At 33.9% G+C, this 19,084-nt stretch overlaps 1 protein-coding gene across 1 annotated transcript in view; it reads right to left on the bottom strand.

The window, feature by feature from the left end:
• Positions 1-16,438, bottom strand: part of LOC136035439 (von Willebrand factor A domain-containing protein 5A-like) — a 58,490-nt gene extending 42,052 nt beyond the window's left edge. The window contains exons 1-2 of the mRNA XM_065717248.1: positions 16,232-16,438; positions 5,582-5,681 (exon numbers count right to left, since the gene is read on the bottom strand). Of these exons, the coding sequence (XP_065573320.1) occupies positions 5,582-5,641 (60 nt within the window). The 5' untranslated portion in view covers positions 5,642-5,681; positions 16,232-16,438. The remainder of the gene's footprint in view (positions 1-5,581; positions 5,682-16,231) is intronic.
• Between the last annotated feature and the right edge of the window lie 2,646 nt (positions 16,439-19,084).

The raw sequence follows: 19,084 nt of genomic DNA, 5'->3' as shown, positions 1-19,084 counted from the left end.
ATTTATTGTAGGAATAACTATTAGGATTTTGAATTTGAAAATGCCGTAAAGAAATATTTACATTTTGTATATGTTTTAAGTCCGACAAATTTAGGAAAAAGAACAACGATTTTGTTTAAGATGTATTTTCAAGTTTTGATAGTCGATGAAAAAAAAAAAAATCTAACTATTCTTACTGCCCAATTTTGTAGTACCTGTAATTGTTTTAAATGCGTCAAAAACGTTGTAAGGTAAACACTTGAGCAGCAATTCAAATACGAAGCAATTAAAGAGGGGTAAGTTATTTTAAACATGGAAATTTAAAAAATATTTTTTGAGCAAATTTAACCCTTAAATGATCAATATGATTACTTAAAGAAAACAATGGATCAAGAAAAAACCCTAAATAACAATATGATTAAACCCTTCAAATTTTCATCTCACCAACCTGAAGCTCCTGACAAGAAATCAAGTGAATGACGAGTTTTGAACGACCAAAAACCATAAATTCAGTTTTAGTTTAACCTGGTACTAAATTATTAGCAGCAAACCATCGATTAACTGAAGTAACAGTTATAATAAAATTATCGATTGAAGTAGATAAATCCCTTCCTTTAACAGATGTAGCTGCGTTATCTGCAAATAGAATAGCAAGACTAATATTCACCAGCAAACTTTGCGGCAGACCATGAATATACATAAAAAAATAAAAGTGGACCTAATACTGAACCTTGAGGGACACCAATATCATAAGAGTTTCTTAAACTAGACAGTTTTCCATTGACATCTACCGCAATATTACATCCACACAGGTATGATTTTACTAAATCTAATCTTATCCCTCTTATGCCTGCATTTTCCATTTGTGAAGACGAATTTTATGGTTCAGTGTGTCAAATGTTTTCTTAATATCATAAAAAAACAGTAACCATATGGATATCATCATGAAAACAATCATTTATTTCTAATAAAAAGAGCTGTTGTGTCGTACGTGTTGTGTCGAAAGGCTTGCCTTAAATCCAAACTGGTGCTCGGTAAAAATTTTTATCTTATCCAAATAATTAGAAATCCTTTCTTTAAAATTTTTTTTCAAACACTTTAGATAAAGGTGATAAACTGTGTACATCAGATTTATCACCTTTTTTATGTAACGGAATTACCCGGGCAATTTTCCATCTACTAAGAAACATACTTGAACCAATACATAAATTAAAAATATGAATAAGTGGTCCTCAATGGGTACCACTCCAGCGATACTTTTTAACAGCTTTGTTGATAGTCCATCATATTCCACTGAAATACCACTTTTTATATGTAGACTTATGGCCTTATAGCCTTATGGAATTCTGCAAAAATTACCGGGGATAGAAATATGCTTGTACCTTCAGAGGGAGGGGAATAATGCTTATACATAAGAAAAATCTATCTCTGCAGAACCGATAGATTGTCCAAGGCCAATAAAATAATCATTAGACATATTATTACTAGATTATTACATAATCTAATTTATTATTACAAAATTATATGTAATATTATTATTACATATAATTACTAGACATATTATTAGATCACTAAAAATATTAGCAATAGCTTGCGGTCCTCTCACTTCTTCACTATTTATGTCATTTAATAACTCGGGATAAGACAGCTGTTAATTTCTTCCAAATCTATCCTTGATCAAACTCCCAGCTTCCTGGGGAGAACCAGAATTTTGAAATGAATTTTCATAATAAGCTCTTTCCTTTTCTCTAAGAGTCCTTGCCAACAAGTTTTTATTATTTTCAAAACGCATTATATTTATTTCTGTGGGATATTTTATTTTGATTTTATATAAAAAGTTTTTTTTAATTAAATAGTTTTTTTCATTAATAATATTATTTAATAACAACAATATTAATTACATTATAAGTAATATTATAAAACTCTAAGGATTTATTTGGATTTTTTCATTAATTACTGAACTCCACTCAACGTCACCAAGCCCTTCTTTTAGATTTAACAAATTTTTATGCAAATGGTCTCAACACTTTGCTTGGCTTTTTTATTATACAGAAAATAAAGCGGAAAATCAGCCATAATTATGCAGTGATCAGATGAAGCATCAGGAATGACGTATGTATTAATGGCACTATAAGGTGAAAAAATATTATCAATAAGTGAAAATGATCTATCAGTTATCCTGGATGGCGTAAAACATAGAGGGTATAATACACGAGCTAGCGGACATTCTAAAAACTACACAGTAATTCTATCCATTCTATTCTGGTTAGCAGATGCAAAGCTCATTAAATCAATATTAAAGTCCCCCATAACTAGATAAGAACTATTAAAACTAGATAATTTATGCAACAAAATTTCAGAACGATTTATAAATTCCACCTGACTATCTGACAGAGTACGGTAAATAACTGCAATTAGAATTCTCTGATTATTAAAAAAAAAACACTCAACATCACAAGATGGAAAAAACCTTTCAATATAAAATTTGGCAAAAAATATAACCTTGTGCGAGCTGGTTATGCAACCTTTAATCAAAACACCAAGACCACCTTGATTTTGTCTACTTCGAAAGTCATGAAAACATTTATAATCTTCAACATGAATACTTTCAATTGAAAATTCGTCTAAAAAAGTTTCACACAGGCCTAAAATATCCGTACTAGATGACGACACAACCCTGACGCTTCCAAAAAGAAATCCTCTCTGTATTTACATTTTTCTTTGCCAAATCATTCAAGAATAAATATTGACTTTTTTGGAATATACAATATATTGAAAGTCATTTTAATTATCATTAGCTACAATGTTTTGGAAAACTGAAAGAAACAAAAGAGAATTTCGCTCAAATTAATTTAACCTTGAGGATGGAATTCCACCATTTCCTCTATCAATTATCAAATATTACCAGCACGTCGAGAACAGTCACACCACACCACACCAGCCCAGCAAACAAACGAAAGAGAAAAAAGGTAACACAAAAAGGAACAACTAAGGAGAGAAAAGAAAAATGTCCTCATGACAAGTTGATTTCTTTCAATACTGCTAATCGGAAAGACCTCTGTGCGGGCTTGAATAATCAAACAAAAAGAAAAGATAAATAAACAAAAGAGAAATAATTTAGTAAGAAGGCAAATAAAGATTAAATAAATAGGAACAAATAAGCTAAGTAAAACAAAATTAAACATTTCACACTTATATGTTATCATTAAATGAGTATTTTATAATCGAACCGTCATTCCATAAACAAATATACCTGAATGCCCTTCTATATCCATGCATCTCATCAGTGAACTTTTCTTAATTGATCAAATTTCACCAATAACATCTTACGTATTTTACAAATTTTGGCTGGAACATCGTCACTAATAAACAAATTCCAATTGCTTCCATGGAATGTCTTATCTTAAGCTTGCTAGCAATTTTTTTTTATCATAGCTAACTTTTTTATTCAGTGTCAACTTCAAATATTTACGATTTTTATCGTATTGAGTGATGGTGAAATTTACCTTCAAAAATTTACGATTTTTATCGTATTGAGTGATTGTGAAATTTACATCCGACATTTCTAATCTATGGCGAACTATCTCTGTGAATAAAACTTTAGCGTTATAATTGTCCTCGCATACCGCATATGATATTTATGATATTACTAGGTGTTGGGGTGGCGCTTCGTGCCACCCCCCGCGCGCGTAAGTCATTGGCATCCCCCTTGTAGTTGTGTCCCTGTGTCCCGGTCGTCATTTATATTCCCAGTATCCCGGTCGTCATTTGTGTCCCAGTGTCCCAGCCTGTAATTTTCTTTGAGCGCCACAGTCGTCATTTATATTCCCTGTGTCCCGGTCGTCAGTTGTGTCCCGGAGTCCCGGTCTGTAATTTATCTTTGAGTGTCCCAGTCTGTAATTTCTCTTTGAGTGTCCCGGTCGTCATTTATATTCCCTGTGTCCCGGTTTTTAGTTTTCTTTTTCTCCTTTATTTTTCAGTGTTTTTCCTTTTTTTAGTTATTTTTCTTTTTCAGTTTTTAGTTTTTTTAGTTTATTTTTATTAGTTTTTGTTTTTTTTCTTTTTATTTTTTTTGTAGTTTTTACCTTTTTTAGTTTTCTTTTAGTTTTTTTTCTGTTTTAGTATTTAGTTTTTTACCTTTTTTCAGTTTTTTAGCTTTTTTAGTTTTTTTAGTATTTTCTTTTTAGTTTTTGTAGTTTTTACCTTTTTTAGTTTTTTTTCTTCTTTCGTATTTTACCTTTTTTAGTTTTTTTTTCCTTCTTTTGTATTAATGCTAAAGCCAAAGTTTCGAACCTGGAACCTCTCGGACCTGGAACATAACGCTCTACCAGCTCAGCTACTTCGGCTTGAATACATTTGTTTCTGAATTGGTATATGATGTGTCCCGGTCGTCATTTATATTCCCTGTGTCCCGGTCGTCATTTGTGTCCTGGTGTCCCGGTCTGTAATTTCGTCAGTCGACAAACATGACGTCAGACGACAAACAACTTCATGACGGCATACAGCTCAATCCTTATAATGATGTCAGTCGACACACAAACATGACGTCAGTAGACAGACATATAGACAAACAACTTATTTTTATATATATAGATTTATATGATATTCCACATGATAACATTATTTTCTAATTTAGCGGCTTCCATTCTCATAATCCGACCTATACAATCATCATTTTTTCTTTTTAACTTCACAATTCCATCGGTACATGTTTTTATTTGCCATTTGAGACAAATCGTTTCATTTTCGATCTTTCCAATTTCCAGTTCAGTATTATTCATCTTATTTTTAAGTAGTTAATGGTCTTTTTCCAGATTATCGACCCTTGCCGTAAGACTTGCTAATTTATTTTTGATATTATCTACCTTATTACCATTCTCTTTTATTACATCGAGAATTTGCTTAAAGTCTACAACTAGCGTTGATAATTCTGGTTTCGAGCTAGAGCTATCCTCTGAGGTGTTTAATGTACTGCTCATACCTTCTTGTCTAGGGTTTTTCCTATTACGTCCAATAACATACTAATAGACTTGACAAGTATCCAGCTATCCTTGAGATAATATTTTCACATTAAATTAAACACAGAGGTCTTAAATGCGTCTTACACTGACGAGAGCATTGAATGACCTGAGATATCAGTGTGTTTGTCAGAATTAATTCAGTTTTATTAATCTAATATTGTGTAAATTATCTTCGATATTTTATTCCACTTAAACCCATTGCTTTAAATAAACTTCCAATTTTAAGGACTTATTTAGTTTCCAGTGAAGAAAAAAAATCCCCACCCTATGTTTATGATAATTTATGTATGTTTTGTTTCATTTATTCCCTCATAGCGCTTTCCGCTCGTCTTAAGTTATAACTTGGCTATTAAAATTTCCTTTAAAAAATTGTTTTTATTATATCGAATGAAGAATCTATAGAAAAACTTGGAATTCATTTCGCTGTAAATTGCGCACCTGCAAGTTTTTGTTTCTTGAAACCGGAAAAAATTCTTAGAACTCATATACACATTTTTGAAAGTACCGCCACAACGATATCCATAATCAATATTTTGATTCATAAGTTTGGTTATAAAAACTAACGTGAAAATCTGACTTACCTCGAGATTTGTATGAAGATTATGCGAAGGTGAACGGATTTCAATTATTTTTGACATCATCGTAATATCTGCAGTGAATAAGAGTCCATATCCAGCATCTCTAGTGTGAATCAAATAACATTCTTATTAGCAGCTATACAGATGATCACAAAAGCAGTGACCATATCATATACACCAGTAAAAAAAGAAGAAAGAATAATCCTTATTCATCTGAGATTATATATAGATCTACAGTGGGTGATTTGCTATTAACAGTACAATTTTGATTTCCGAATCATTAAATTGATACACAATAAAGTTTATTTAAATGACATTACAGGGACTTGACATTAGCGGGCAAGAAGCTGTTGCGAAATTTTTCATCAACCCATTGTAATTGCCTATGCAAGTGTAGAGTTGATAGTTTTTTTTTGAGAAAAGGGACTGATTGTCTGATAAATAAAATGTCTAATGAATTGAAAAGAAATTTCAAAGGCACACAATCAACGCAACCCCATATAAACAGCCACCATTAACAGCAGTTACAGGTACAATGTGGCCCCAGAACCTATAGCAAGCTATGTCTAGACGTCCCAATGATAAGGTGTAAAAAATACCTTAATTACAGATAGATAGATAGATTTGTATATTTTAAAAGCCAAGGAGCCACATCAAGGCCGTATCCAGGAAGGGAGTACCGGGTTCAAACCTCCCCAAATTTTAGTCCGACTCGTCAAAACGTAACATAAAAATGCACAAACGAATTTTAACGAGTTTAAATACAAATTTGTACCCTCTTCCCAGAAAAATCTTGGATACACCCTTGGGCCATATACACAAAACAAGATAACATTCATTTTCACAAGAGCATCACAAGCTCAACTAGAGCCGAATTGTCTTCATACAAAAGAAATCAAAACAAAAAATACAGCAAGACAAAAGTTAAAAATCTCAATCAAGCGTAAAAATGGTCAATAAAAATTTAACATAAATTAGTAAAATAAAAAAAAAATCAATGTACAAAAAATAACATTAACTTAATGCGATTAATGTCAAAATAAGTGGGAGGGGGATAAAATGATAATACATTATGACAAACAATTAGTGTAATAACTGGTCAAATTGGTCATGGTAGAATTGGGTATTTTACCTATTTTACCTAATTTACTCATTTTAGTTATTTTACCGGTATTTTACGTATTTTACCGGCATTGTACGTATTTTACCGGTATCTTACATATTATACCGACATATTTTACGAGGGCTTGCAATTTTCCCAGCAAAAAACGGGAAGAGGCTGACAGTAACAGGTTTGGGTATGATTACCGTTTTGTATAGCTGTATTGCCCAGTTTAAAAAGCTGTATGTCTGACTAATCACTGGTTATCAGAACAATAAAGTGTGTTATAGCATAGTTAATTGTAATTATGAAATGATGAAGTGGTAGCTGACATAAAATTATAGTAGTTCTGTGAGGTGTTAAAGACAAAAAAGGCTACAAGCAGGATTAACATATGACAAATAAGAAAAATATAATTAAATTAAATAACCGAGATAAAACGGGATAATGTCAGCCAGTGGACAGAAAAGAAGCGAAAATGATGGAAGCAGATATTTCGTCAGGAACTTCTGCCCAGCCCTCTTCAGTGCTCACAAAAAGAAGGAAAAATGATTTTTTTTTAAGTAACTCTTAAGAGAGCAGAAGAAAGACTGAATCAAACAAACCAGGCCATAAGAAATGAAAGCCTATTCACTGATTACATTGGGCAAGAATCCTCTGCTTAGCTTGTTTGACTTAGCTAGTTTCTCTATCTACAGTTTGACTTAGCTTGTCTACTGACCTAATTTTCATTAACAGTGTGGTCAGATGATCTTAACTTAAACTGAAGAAATTTTTTTTATTTTAATCCTTTAATTTTAAGTTATTGTAAATAGGGATTATAGGAATATCTTCAGTATCTCTGTTTAAAACAAGGTCTCTATTCATGGATTTCTTTTAATTTCAATTGTCTTCCAAATAGAATATGGGAAGCTATTTGCTTGAGATATTTAAAGCTGCCTCATCAAAAGCTCTTCATTAGACAAGAAACTGAAATTTCTGCAATCCTGTTTAAGTCAGAGGCAGTCACATAGCATTGCCTTATAGTAAAGGCCCATAAGGGTTCAAAATATTAATATTTCTTCATTTATTTTTTCGAGAGGCTTCTCATGTAGAACGTGTTGTCAAATACATTTTGGAGGAAGCTCAGTCAGTTGGAAATCGAAAGTTTCACTGTTAAGACTTAGCCTGCTTTTCAATCAATTGCTACTAAATGTGTTGTTACTGACTACAGTCTCTTTAAGAAATTAAAGAAAAAAAGAACAAGTTCTTTTAACTGCAAGTAAGAAGCGAAATTAAAACTTAAACGAACAGAAATTGTTCCGTATATGAAAGGGGTTGTTCCCTCCTCAACACCTCGCTCTTTACACTAAAGGTTGACTCTTTGTCACAACTCTACTTTTTAAAACAATAAAAAAACTTTAGCGTAAAGAGCGAGGCGTTGAGGAGGTGACAACCCCTTTCATATACGGAACAATTTCTGTCCGTTTTAAATTTTAGTGTCGCTCCTTACTTGCAGTTAAAAAAACTTGTTTTTTTTTATTTACTTTCTGGACGTTTTTGAATTAATGCATGTTTTGATTTTGGCTCACCGCACATGAATAATTAAAATGAAATTTGCAAATTAATTTTTTTTTGCTAAATAGCTTTCTCATGTTTTGATTGAACGATTTTGATAAACAAAGGAGGGGGGAGGAGGTCTAGTTGCCCTCCAATCTTTGGCTACTTAAAAATGCAACTAGAATTTTTTTACGAACGTTTTAGTTAGTAATAAATATACGCAACTTACGAATTAACTTACGTAATGAGCTTCTATGTTTGTGTATTTTTGATTACATATATGAGGGAGTTCGCCCCCTCGTCAATCCCTCGCTCTTTACACTAGAGTTTGAATGTTGCCCCAATTGTTTAAGAATGACCACTGAATCATAAATGCCGTAGAATAAATAGTTGAAATTACTAACAATTCTTTAGCGTAAAGAGCAAGGTATTGTGGAGGAGACGAACTACCTTATATACGTAATATTTTCTGTTCATTTTGACTTTTAATGCTGCTCATTACTTCTAGTTGAAATATTTTTTATTTATTTAATTTCTCATTGTTTTTTAAAAATAATGCTAGAGAATCCTGCGCCCATTCATGGAAATTCTCTTCCCTCATGATAAATTCCTCCATGTAAACATCCTTCCATGTAAACCCCCCCCCCCTTTCTTTTAATGTGTTTATGCGTGCGGCTTTAAAGAGGAAGGAGTATGGGATTTCGCTGTTTTTGTAAAAAATCCCGAATGCACGCTTTTGGACTGACTCAATTTTGTCGATATGTTCACTTGAAAGTTACGTATGCCAGACCGGACATGCATATTCCAATAACGGCCTGATAAAAAATAACTGAATACGAGTGAATGCATCTTGGAGAAATTAAATTCGTTTAACAGATCAAATATGGATAGTGGAACCTTCACATGTTTAACAAATTTTGAAACATGCATGCTCTACTTAATGTTGTTAGAAATTGTGACACCAAGGAGTTTAACATGATTCACTAGTATTTCGAGGGGATAGGGTCTAGAAAAATGGGAGTGGATTCCGAGATGCTTATCGTCATTAAATTTCATTTATTGGAATTTACTTTCATATTTAGATTATAGCTTCAATCAAAACATGGGTTAGGGTTTCCAGTGGGTCACTTTTAATATTCGTATGCCCTACTTCAACGATCAAAAAGTCATCCACATACGTCCATCTTTGGGGGAATTCCTTATCAATTTATTAATCATGACTAGAAATAAAAGTGGTCCCAATAGGGTTCCTTGAGGAATTCCATAATAAATAGGGAGGGGGTTGGAGAAAATATTTTTGTATTTTACAACTTTTGATCTATTTGAAAGGAAAGGATATAGCAATATTTACTAAGAGAGGATCGAGTTCAAAGTTATCTAGGAATAAACGAATTATGGTAGTGTGGTCACCCAAGTCAAAACGCTGTTTAGAAGTTGATTAAAACAAAGTTTAGCCAACGTTTGATTTCTCAAGGTTACTTAGGATGGTATGTACCAAATACACAAGGTAATGTGGGGTGGAGGTTTTCCTTAAATTACCACTGTTGGACGTCAATGTTTGATCATTGATTAATTTGTCTTTAACTTATGCTAGTACGGTGATCGGTGTTTCTTTAACCAGTGTACCATACAGACTAATCCATGGGGTTAAGATCCAGTGAGAGGCAAAAAATAAAGCATATATAGTAAAAAAAATTTAGCTCTTGAAAAAACACCCAAATTTTTTATGCAAGCTCTGCTTTAGAGACTAAAACGTTCAATTCACGCGACAGAGCCTGATTTACAATTTAAGGATCTTCTATCACTTTCTCCTGCAGATTTTTGAAGAATCCTTACGTACAAACACAGTCAGATTGTTTTTTTGTGCTGCTTTGTTCTAGCCACAGTCTCATAGTCTCGCTGCTTTGTTCTAGCCACAGTCTCATAGTCTCCATTACGATTCTCCATTTTAATTTTGATGGCTCCCATGCTCCCCAGTGGTTCTATCACTTTCTCCTGCAGATTTTTGAAGAATCCTTACGTACAAACACAGTCAGATTGTTTTTTTGTGCTGCTTTGTTCTAGCCACAATCTCATAGTCTCCATTACGATTTTCCATTTTAATTTTGATGGCTCCCATGCTCCCCGGTGGTTCGGTAGCTTTGAGCAGGCAACGTAATCTCCTTATTTTCAAGGCCGGCTTGACCATGAAAATAAAAAAAAATCAGATTACTTACACAGGAGTTGTGCCAAACTGAGAGAAGCATAACTGACGTGCTTTAATGAGCTTTACAGTTACGGACAAAACTTTATTCAACTTTCCGTGATGATTTTGTCCTTTACGCTTGAGGTCTTTCACCAATTCTTAAGCATAGTAACTTTTTTTTATTTAAGAATTAACGACGCTTCTTGACTACTAAGGTCCCTGCGTCGGCCCTGCAGTGCATTCAAGCATAGTAACTTGAGAGTCGGGATAGATTATTTAAAATTTAGTAAATTTTATCTCGATCTTCCACCTTGGACAAAGGACTAGTTTCTAATGAGCGATGTACATGTTAGCGATCTAATTTCAGTTAGAAATACAATGTGAAAAACATTCCAGAATAGCTTATGCGCCTTATCGAATTATTCCTGTTTTGGCCGATCTTATCGCTGATTATATATTTTCTCTTGTGTGTGTTTTATTGCTATTCCACCCCTATCCAACGCTATTTATTACAGTTCCATCCCTATTTGCGACTGTATTGTGTAGGTCATAAAAAAAAAAATGACCAAATACAGAATTTTCCCTTTTTGGGTCAAAACAATGGAGAGAAGCGCTGAAATTTGAAAAAAGAAACATTTAGGGCCCTGGCACTCGGCATGCGACATGCTTGTATATATTTGATTCTCAAATTACGCATTAGTATAATTATCATGTTATTCTTTAGTTTTAAGTGGTGAGGTGGTAAACCATCAATTTCAGTTGAATTTAGGAATTCTGGCGTGAATTCAATTCCTCTTTCCTGTTTATGCTTCCACAGAATCATACATTTCATAGGATTTACATTCGAAAAATATTCATAGTGATTAACATTATTGATTCTCTTGTAACCGCAGATTTCATTTACGATTCGACGTGGTCATCGCTATCGCATGCCTTTTAACCAAGGATTCTGTTGCTAATCGTTTTCATTTGTGATTCGTTGTGGTACCTGTTGTTGCATTTCTCCTAACTACAGATCTCGGTATCCTTCGTTTTCATTCATCATTACTTGAGACTTTCTCCATGCCCTTTGCTTTAGCTGTTCGATTTTATTCATCCTCTTATATAAATTTGCAAGATGTCATAGGTACTAAAAAAAAACTGCTTTTCCCGCTTTTTCCAGTGGTTTTGTATGTTGTAATATAATTGAATAGCAACCAGGCATGATCCATTGGATACACCCATAGAACTTCTATATCTAAACTACACATCTATATTGCTACTCTTTAGTTTCAAGTCAAAGAGCGAAAAACAGAATTTTCAGTCAAATTAAGAAATTCCTAACGTTATCCATCATTTTCGTTTGTGAATCGTTGTGATGCTTGTTATCGCATGTCTCCAAACCACAGATCTTGTTGCGGTTTATTTTCGTACATCATTACCTCAGACATTCTTTTCATGCCGTTTGCTTTAACTGCTCGTGTTCACTTATCCTCTTGTATATATTACATGACGTGTTTGCATTCTGTATGTCTATGACGTTGATAGAGCAAAACAGCCATGACGTCATAGATACCAAAAACCTTCTCTTCTATCGAATTAAGAAATTCCTAGCCACAGCTTTCGCTTGTGATTTGTTGCGATGCTTGTTGTCACATTTCTCCTAACTACAGATATCGTAATGTTTAATTTTCGTTAAATCATTATCTCAGACATTTTTTCCATGCCGTTTGCTTTAGCTGTTCGGATTCTCTTCTAATCGCAGATTTCGATGTGCAAAATGTTTGGTTACAGCTCAATTTGATTGTTACTGTTACTTGTTTTATGCCTTTTACTTCAGCTGCTCGGAGCAATTCGTCATCTCTATCAGATGCGTCGCAGATACCAAAAATGGTTCCACCCCTGGGAAAAATGATGTAACTTACTGTTCAATTACAAGATGAAGATGAATGAATATGGCACCATTAAAACGACAAGTGTTTTCCAAAATTAAGGGTCTAAACGAATTTTCACAAACATGTAAACTATTTAGATCGTTTTTTCAGGACATATATCTCAGTTTGTCGATTTTCAAAGAAATAAATGAATAAAATTAAAATGGAGCTGTTTTCAAGGAAAAGACAAAATAAGATGTCCAGGCTTCAATAGATAGCAACTGATAAAAATACGAGGGGCTTTTATTATTTGAGGCAACTTAACATAAATGGAGCTTAATCATCAACCATATAATTGTTTTTCCATAGCTAAGATGGGTCTGAAGCAGATAGGCATTTTTTTTTATTATTAGTTATTGTTACATCATACGACTGTCTTTTAATTGTAGAATTTGAAACAGATCTTTGTAAAACACAAAGAAGGGCTTGTTAATATAGAACGAGAATTCCTCTAAAACATAGTAAACAATATATAATTTAAAATCATTTGGCTGCTAAATTCAACGGAGAGCAACTATGAATAACAGCATACTGAAGTCATTAATAAGTTACTTCATAAGCCATCAAAGGCAATAAATATTGTTTGATAAAAATATTCATCGTTAAGTAGTATTTCATAAAGAATGATAAAGACAAGCTGAGTCTATAAACTTCCCTTTCTGTGCTCACCAGACTTGACATGGTGATTGAAGAATCAAACGTAGCTAACCTTAATTTTTTCAAAGACGAAATAAGTTTACACGATGTGTACCTGTTGTCTTACGGCTCAGTAAGACATCTCAGTGAGAAATCTGGGGTGGGGGTCAGTAAGAACTCCAGATTTTGTTGGTGCATGGAAACAAAATCTTTTCACTAAAGAACTTGTTGGTCAAGATTTGTAGTAAAAATTGGTTAGGTAGGAAATTTAAAATAAAACCCTAAAATGTAAGACAATATTTCAAACAACATGTTGCAGTACTCAGGTAAGTAGAAGAATGCCACCTTTTTGGGAGAAGGAGAAAACAAGTTTTATAATTTTCCTATTGGTCATGAATATTGGCAGTTCATGGAAAGTTCTTTTCTTAAGTATGTCAGTTTCAATGTCTGTGGAAATGAGTAGACGATTTGCAAGGAATTTCACGAATGTGTCTCAGATTTAAACAAAAACACGGATTATTCCCTACAGCTAAGTATTTTTGACCAAAGCCTGTTTTTTTTTTTCTGCACCATTTGACAAAACTGGGAAGACTATATGATAGTAGTAAATTTCAGCCAACATTTAAAATTCAGCTAAATTTTAACAACATACACCATACAAGGTATGCACACAGAGACCCTGATACGAAGATTGAACAAATAAATAAATAAATAAAAAGACATTCTCCATTGTTCTCTTTACTCGTCTCGTTTTTTTTCATTGAGGTCGAAATTCAAAAATTAAATTGATTAATATTGTTTCTGTTCGCTGTCGAATTCCAAACTTTATTCAGTTATCAAACAGTTCGTGGTAACGAACTGTAGTAAGGAGCGACCCGGCTCAATAGTAACCAAAACTCTAAAAAATTGAATTTTGATATTAATAGCTACATCAATAGAATCACGTTTTAATGCTGATTTTAAATATATAAGTTTCATCAAGTTTAGTCTTACCCATCAAAAGTTACGAGCCTGAGAATATTTGCCTTATTTAGGAAAATAGGGTGGTAACGAACTGTAGTAAGGAGCGACCCGGCTCAATAGAAACCAAAACTCTAAAAAATGGAATTTTGATACCAATAGCTACATCAAAAGAATCGCATTTTAATGCTGATTTTAAATATATAAGTTTCAACAAGTTTAGTCTTACGCACCAAAAGTTACGAGCCTGAGACAATTTGTGTCATTTTAGAAAATAGGGGGAAACACCCCCTAAAAGTCATAGAATCTTAACGAAAATTACACCATCAGATTCAGCGTATCAGAGAACCCTACTGTAGAAGTTTCAAGCTCCTATCTACAAAAATGTGGAATTTTGTATTTTTTGCCAGAAGGCAGATCACGGATGCGTGTTTATTTTTGTATTTTTTTTTTTTTGTTTTTTTTCCAGGGGTGATCGTGTCGACCCAGTTGTCCTAGAATGTTGCAAGAGGGCTCATTCTAACGGAAATGAAAAGTTCTAGTGCCCTTTTCAAGTGACCAAAAAAATTGGAGTGCACCTAGGCCCCCTCCCACGCTAATTATTTTCCCAAAGTCAACGGATCAAAATTTTGAGATAGCCATTTTATTCAGCGTAGTCGAAAAACCTTAGAACTATGTCTTTGGGGACGACTTACTCCTCCACAGTCCCCGTGGGAGGGGCTACAAGTTAAAAACTTTGACCAGTGCTTACATATAGTAATGGTTATAGGGAAGTATACAGGTGTTTTCAGGAGGATTTTTTGGTTGGGAGGAGGGGTTGAAAAGAGGGGGATATACTGGGGGAACTTTCCGTCGAGGAATTTGTAATGGGGGAAGAAAATTTCCATGAAGGGAGCGCAGGATTTACTAGCATTATTTAAAAAAAAAACAATGAAAAAATAAATATGAAAAAGTTTTTTTTCAGCTGGAAGTAAGGAGCAGCATTAAAACTTAAAACGAACAGAAATTATTACCCATATGAGGGGCTCACCTCCTCCTAATACCTCGCTCTTTACCCTAAAGTATTTTTAGTAATGTCAACTATTTATTCTACGGCTTTTGTGATTCAGGGGTCATTCTTAATGAATTGGGCCAAAATTTAAGATTTAGTGTAAAGAGACAGGTACTGACGAGGGGGCGAACCCTCTCATATGTGTAATAAAAACATGAGAATAAAAAATTCTTTACGTAAGCTAGTTTATAAGTTACGTATATCTTTTACTAATAAAAATATTCGTAAAAAATTAAAAGTTCTAGTTGCCTTTTTTATTAACCAAAAATTGGAGGGCAACTAGGCTTCCTCCCCCGCTCTTTTTTTCTCAAAATCATTCGATCAAAATTATGAGAAAGCCATTTAGCCAAAAAAAGAAAAAAAAAAAAAAAAATGCAAATTTCGTTTTAATTATTTCTCTGCGGAGAGCCAAAATCAAAACATGCATTGATTCAAAAACGTTCAGAAATTAAATAAAAAAAAACAAGTTTTTTCAACTGAAAGTAAGGAGCGACATTAAAACTTAAAACGAACAAAAATTACTTCGTATATGAAAGGGGCTGCTTCCTCATCATTGTCCCGCTCTTTACGCTAAAGTTTTTTACTGTTTTAAAAAGAACAGTTGAGATAAAGAGTCAAACTTTAGAGTAAAGAGCAGGGCGTTGATGAGGAAGCAGCCCCTTTGATATACGAAGTAATTTCTGTTCGTTTTAAGTTTTAATGTCGCTCCTTACTTTCAGTTGAAAAAACTTGTTGTTTTTTATTTAATTAAAAGAATAAAACAACGTTAACCCTGTGCTTTGTTGATATATAGCATAGAAAAACTGCAAGCAAAATGCAATAAATTTAAAAGAAAAGATAGGGGTAAAGATATAACAAGTGAAAATGAAACAAAACTTCAATTAATCTAACATCAGTAACGCTCCTGACATAAGGAATGCTACATAAGGAACTTATACATCGATGTGAATCCCAGGATAAGGGGTCTTGTGAAGCCACCACCTATATACTGGGTGCACCAGTTGGAGGAAAACCACTGGAAGTGGAATCCTCAACATTATACAAAAGATAAGGTCGGTATGGTATGATTCAAGAAACTCAATGGTAGTTTTTTCCATAGATCTATCTTTTATTCTCTATCTGTTGTTTAACTGGTATGCCAAGTGTCAAGATATATTTCAGTTCTGTAACTTACCAATACTCAAGGAAACAGATCTTAGGGAGAAAACAGTACAGAAAAGCATATGCAGAAGTAACTAAAGTAAAAATTAAACCGTTTTGCACTTACAGTCTGTATTGTATACTGGCCAAGTCTGCGGCAATATCCGATGTATCTTGTCTAGGTATATATCTTGGTGCAATTGTGGTTGGTAGTGAAAACCTAATGAGGCCGTTTTCAGCAACCGGTAACTCGAAAGCATACTTTATTGTTATATCCACTGCACTATTAGGAGGTATATTACCAATCTTCGCCTAAATTAATTAGAATACACATTAAATTGGGCACGTTAAAACACATTCTATGATAATTCATTATTTGTTATTATCTTCAGCCTAAATAACAGACAACAACATATTTAGCCCCTAAAATGTTTTAATACATAAAAAGATGACACAGTAGTCTGCTTTACACTAAAAGCAATATGAATCGCTATATCCTTAGTCTTGGAGCAAAAAAAAAAAAAACTCTAGAAAACGCTCATTATTCCTTTGAGGAGAGAAAAACATAACAGGATAGTTATCAAAGTTGAGATTAAATTATTAAAGATGTCTTGTGAGCCAACTGAAATATAAACTTTCAACGGGCTTGGATTTTAAGCTTTTTTGCAAGTTTGCCAAACTAGCTTAAAGTGTGGCTCAATATTACAAAACATATGTAGTAGTAAAAGTAGTAGCAGACGATACTGACAAGTGGTGAGGCTAAAGCTAAAGACTGAATGCGGGACAAAACCAAGATGTGCCATAGTCAACACAATAAGATTTTTTTTACAGTTATATTTCTTGATCTTATAAATGTCAAAGAATGAATCGAACTCGTTTCTCAGCAGAAGAGAATCAAGAAATGCCTTAAAACTGCTAAAATATTTTGAAGAATTTCAAGTGAGCTTTCAAGATACGGGCCTTGCTAAATTACTTGTTCCTCACTAATACTTTTCTGAAACGTATTTTTTTTTTAGCTGAGGAAGATAGCTGAAAGAGTCAATCCCAAGTTTGTTTGCTCTATAACCGATATTTTAGGTAGTAATTATTTGCAAGAACGCAGAATTAAAGACGTCTTAAATTGAATATGATGCGGCATATGGCTTAAGCGAAATCCTATTTAAGACAAAACTCAGTAAATAAACATAGTCTTTACCTGAGCAGAGAGTAAGGGAAGAGGTAGGGTAGGAGTTACCCCATCAGGAGTAAAACTTGTGTATATAACACATTTACGTAATTTAAGATGTTGCTGCTATTAAAAATCTACATTTCCTCTTTTAAGAACCTCAAGAGCTCGCCAAAGAGAAAGGGCCAAATTAGGAATGTCCAATTTACGTCAACGAAGGTGTATCGAAGAACCACCAGAGAAACGCAAAACCAGGCCTGCAACTGACCGATATGTTAAAGAAAGAATGCGTGTCGAGGAATCACCAGAGCACGCAAAACCAGGCTTGCGGCTTTACGTCACAGGGCCTTCCGAGGCTGATGATGTTCTTATTCCTCGCTTAATAATTACTCAAGGGCAATAATTGGAAATATGCGGTATAGATCTTAATACGGATTATTTTTCCTATGGACAATTATATGTTGCACGTCCAAGATTCGGTAAACCGGACAATCTGTTTATATCCATAGACAACGGGACCGCGAAGTATGAAGTATATCCACAAGTTTTACGCAGTTAAAAATTAGTACCTTGTATACATGCTGCTTTAGGGAGGGGGGAGCTTAGGCTTGCGGCTCAGAGAAAAATTACCAAAAGAAAATGTTTTTTTTACCAAACAAATGTTTACCAAAACAAGAGCAATGCGAAACCAGGCTTGCGGCTGAACGAGAAAGTAAGAATTCGCTTAATCTTTCAGGGTTTCCACCACACGTACTACAACTAAAAATAGACCTAACATTGATAATGTTGCGAAATATTAACCCACCAAAGTTTTGCAACGGAACGCGACTTGCTGTAAAAAAAAAACAACAAACAATGGAAAACGTAATACAGGCAACAATCTTGACAGCGCCTTCTGAGGGTAAGGCTGTTCTTATTCCTCGCCTTCCCGTGATTCCAATGGATCTACCTATTCAATTTAAAAGATTGCAATTCCCAATTCGATTAGCATTTGCAATCACAATTAACAAAGCTCATGGGCAATCATTAGAAAAAGGCGGTATAAATTTGTTACGGATTTATTAAACGCTATAAGTGTGTATTTACTTTCTTTTTTAGTTTTTTCTTTTCTTAGTTTTTTCTTTTCTTAGTTTTTTTCTGTTTTAGTTTTTCTTTTTTTTAGTTTCTTCTTTTTATTAATTTGTTTTCTTTTTAGTTTTTTCTTCTTTTTTTTAGTTTTTTTTTTCTTTTTTAGTTTTTTTTAGTTGAAGCTCCACCCCAACACCTAGTTGGTGGGGGCGCTTCGTCCCCCCAAGCCCCCCCCGTGCGCGTAAGTCGTTACGCGCCATTGTAGTTGTGTCCCTGTGTCCCACCTGTGAAAATACATGGATATATATATGTTTTTAACTACGTAAAACTTGCGAATATACAACATTCGTCGCTGTCCCATTGTCTGTCCATGTAAATAGATGGTTAGGTTTACCGACTCTTAAACATGCAATATATAATTGTCCATGGGAAAACAATCCGTATTCATATCTGTACCGCATTTTTCTAACGATTGCCCTTGAGCTTTGTTGATGGTAATTGGTAATCGAACATTCCCTGTGTCCCGGTCGTCATTTATATACCCCCCTGTGCCCCCCGGCGTCACCGTTGTAGTTGTGTCCCTGTGTCCCGGTCGTCATTTGTGTCCCAGTATCCCAGTCTTTAATTTCTCTTTGATTGTCCCGGTCGTCATTTATATTGCCTCTGTCCCAGTGTCCCGGTCGTCATTTGTGTCCCGGTGTCCCTGTCTGTAATTTCTCTTTGAGTGTCCCTGTTGTTTTTTAGTTT

Source organism: Artemia franciscana, chromosome 14 (assembly GCF_032884065.1).
Source record: "Artemia franciscana chromosome 14, ASM3288406v1, whole genome shotgun sequence".
Classification (NCBI taxonomy): domain Eukaryota; kingdom Metazoa; phylum Arthropoda; class Branchiopoda; order Anostraca; family Artemiidae; genus Artemia; species Artemia franciscana.
The sequence above is the reverse complement of the archived record's forward strand: the minus strand, read 5'-3'. Positions and strand labels throughout refer to the sequence as shown.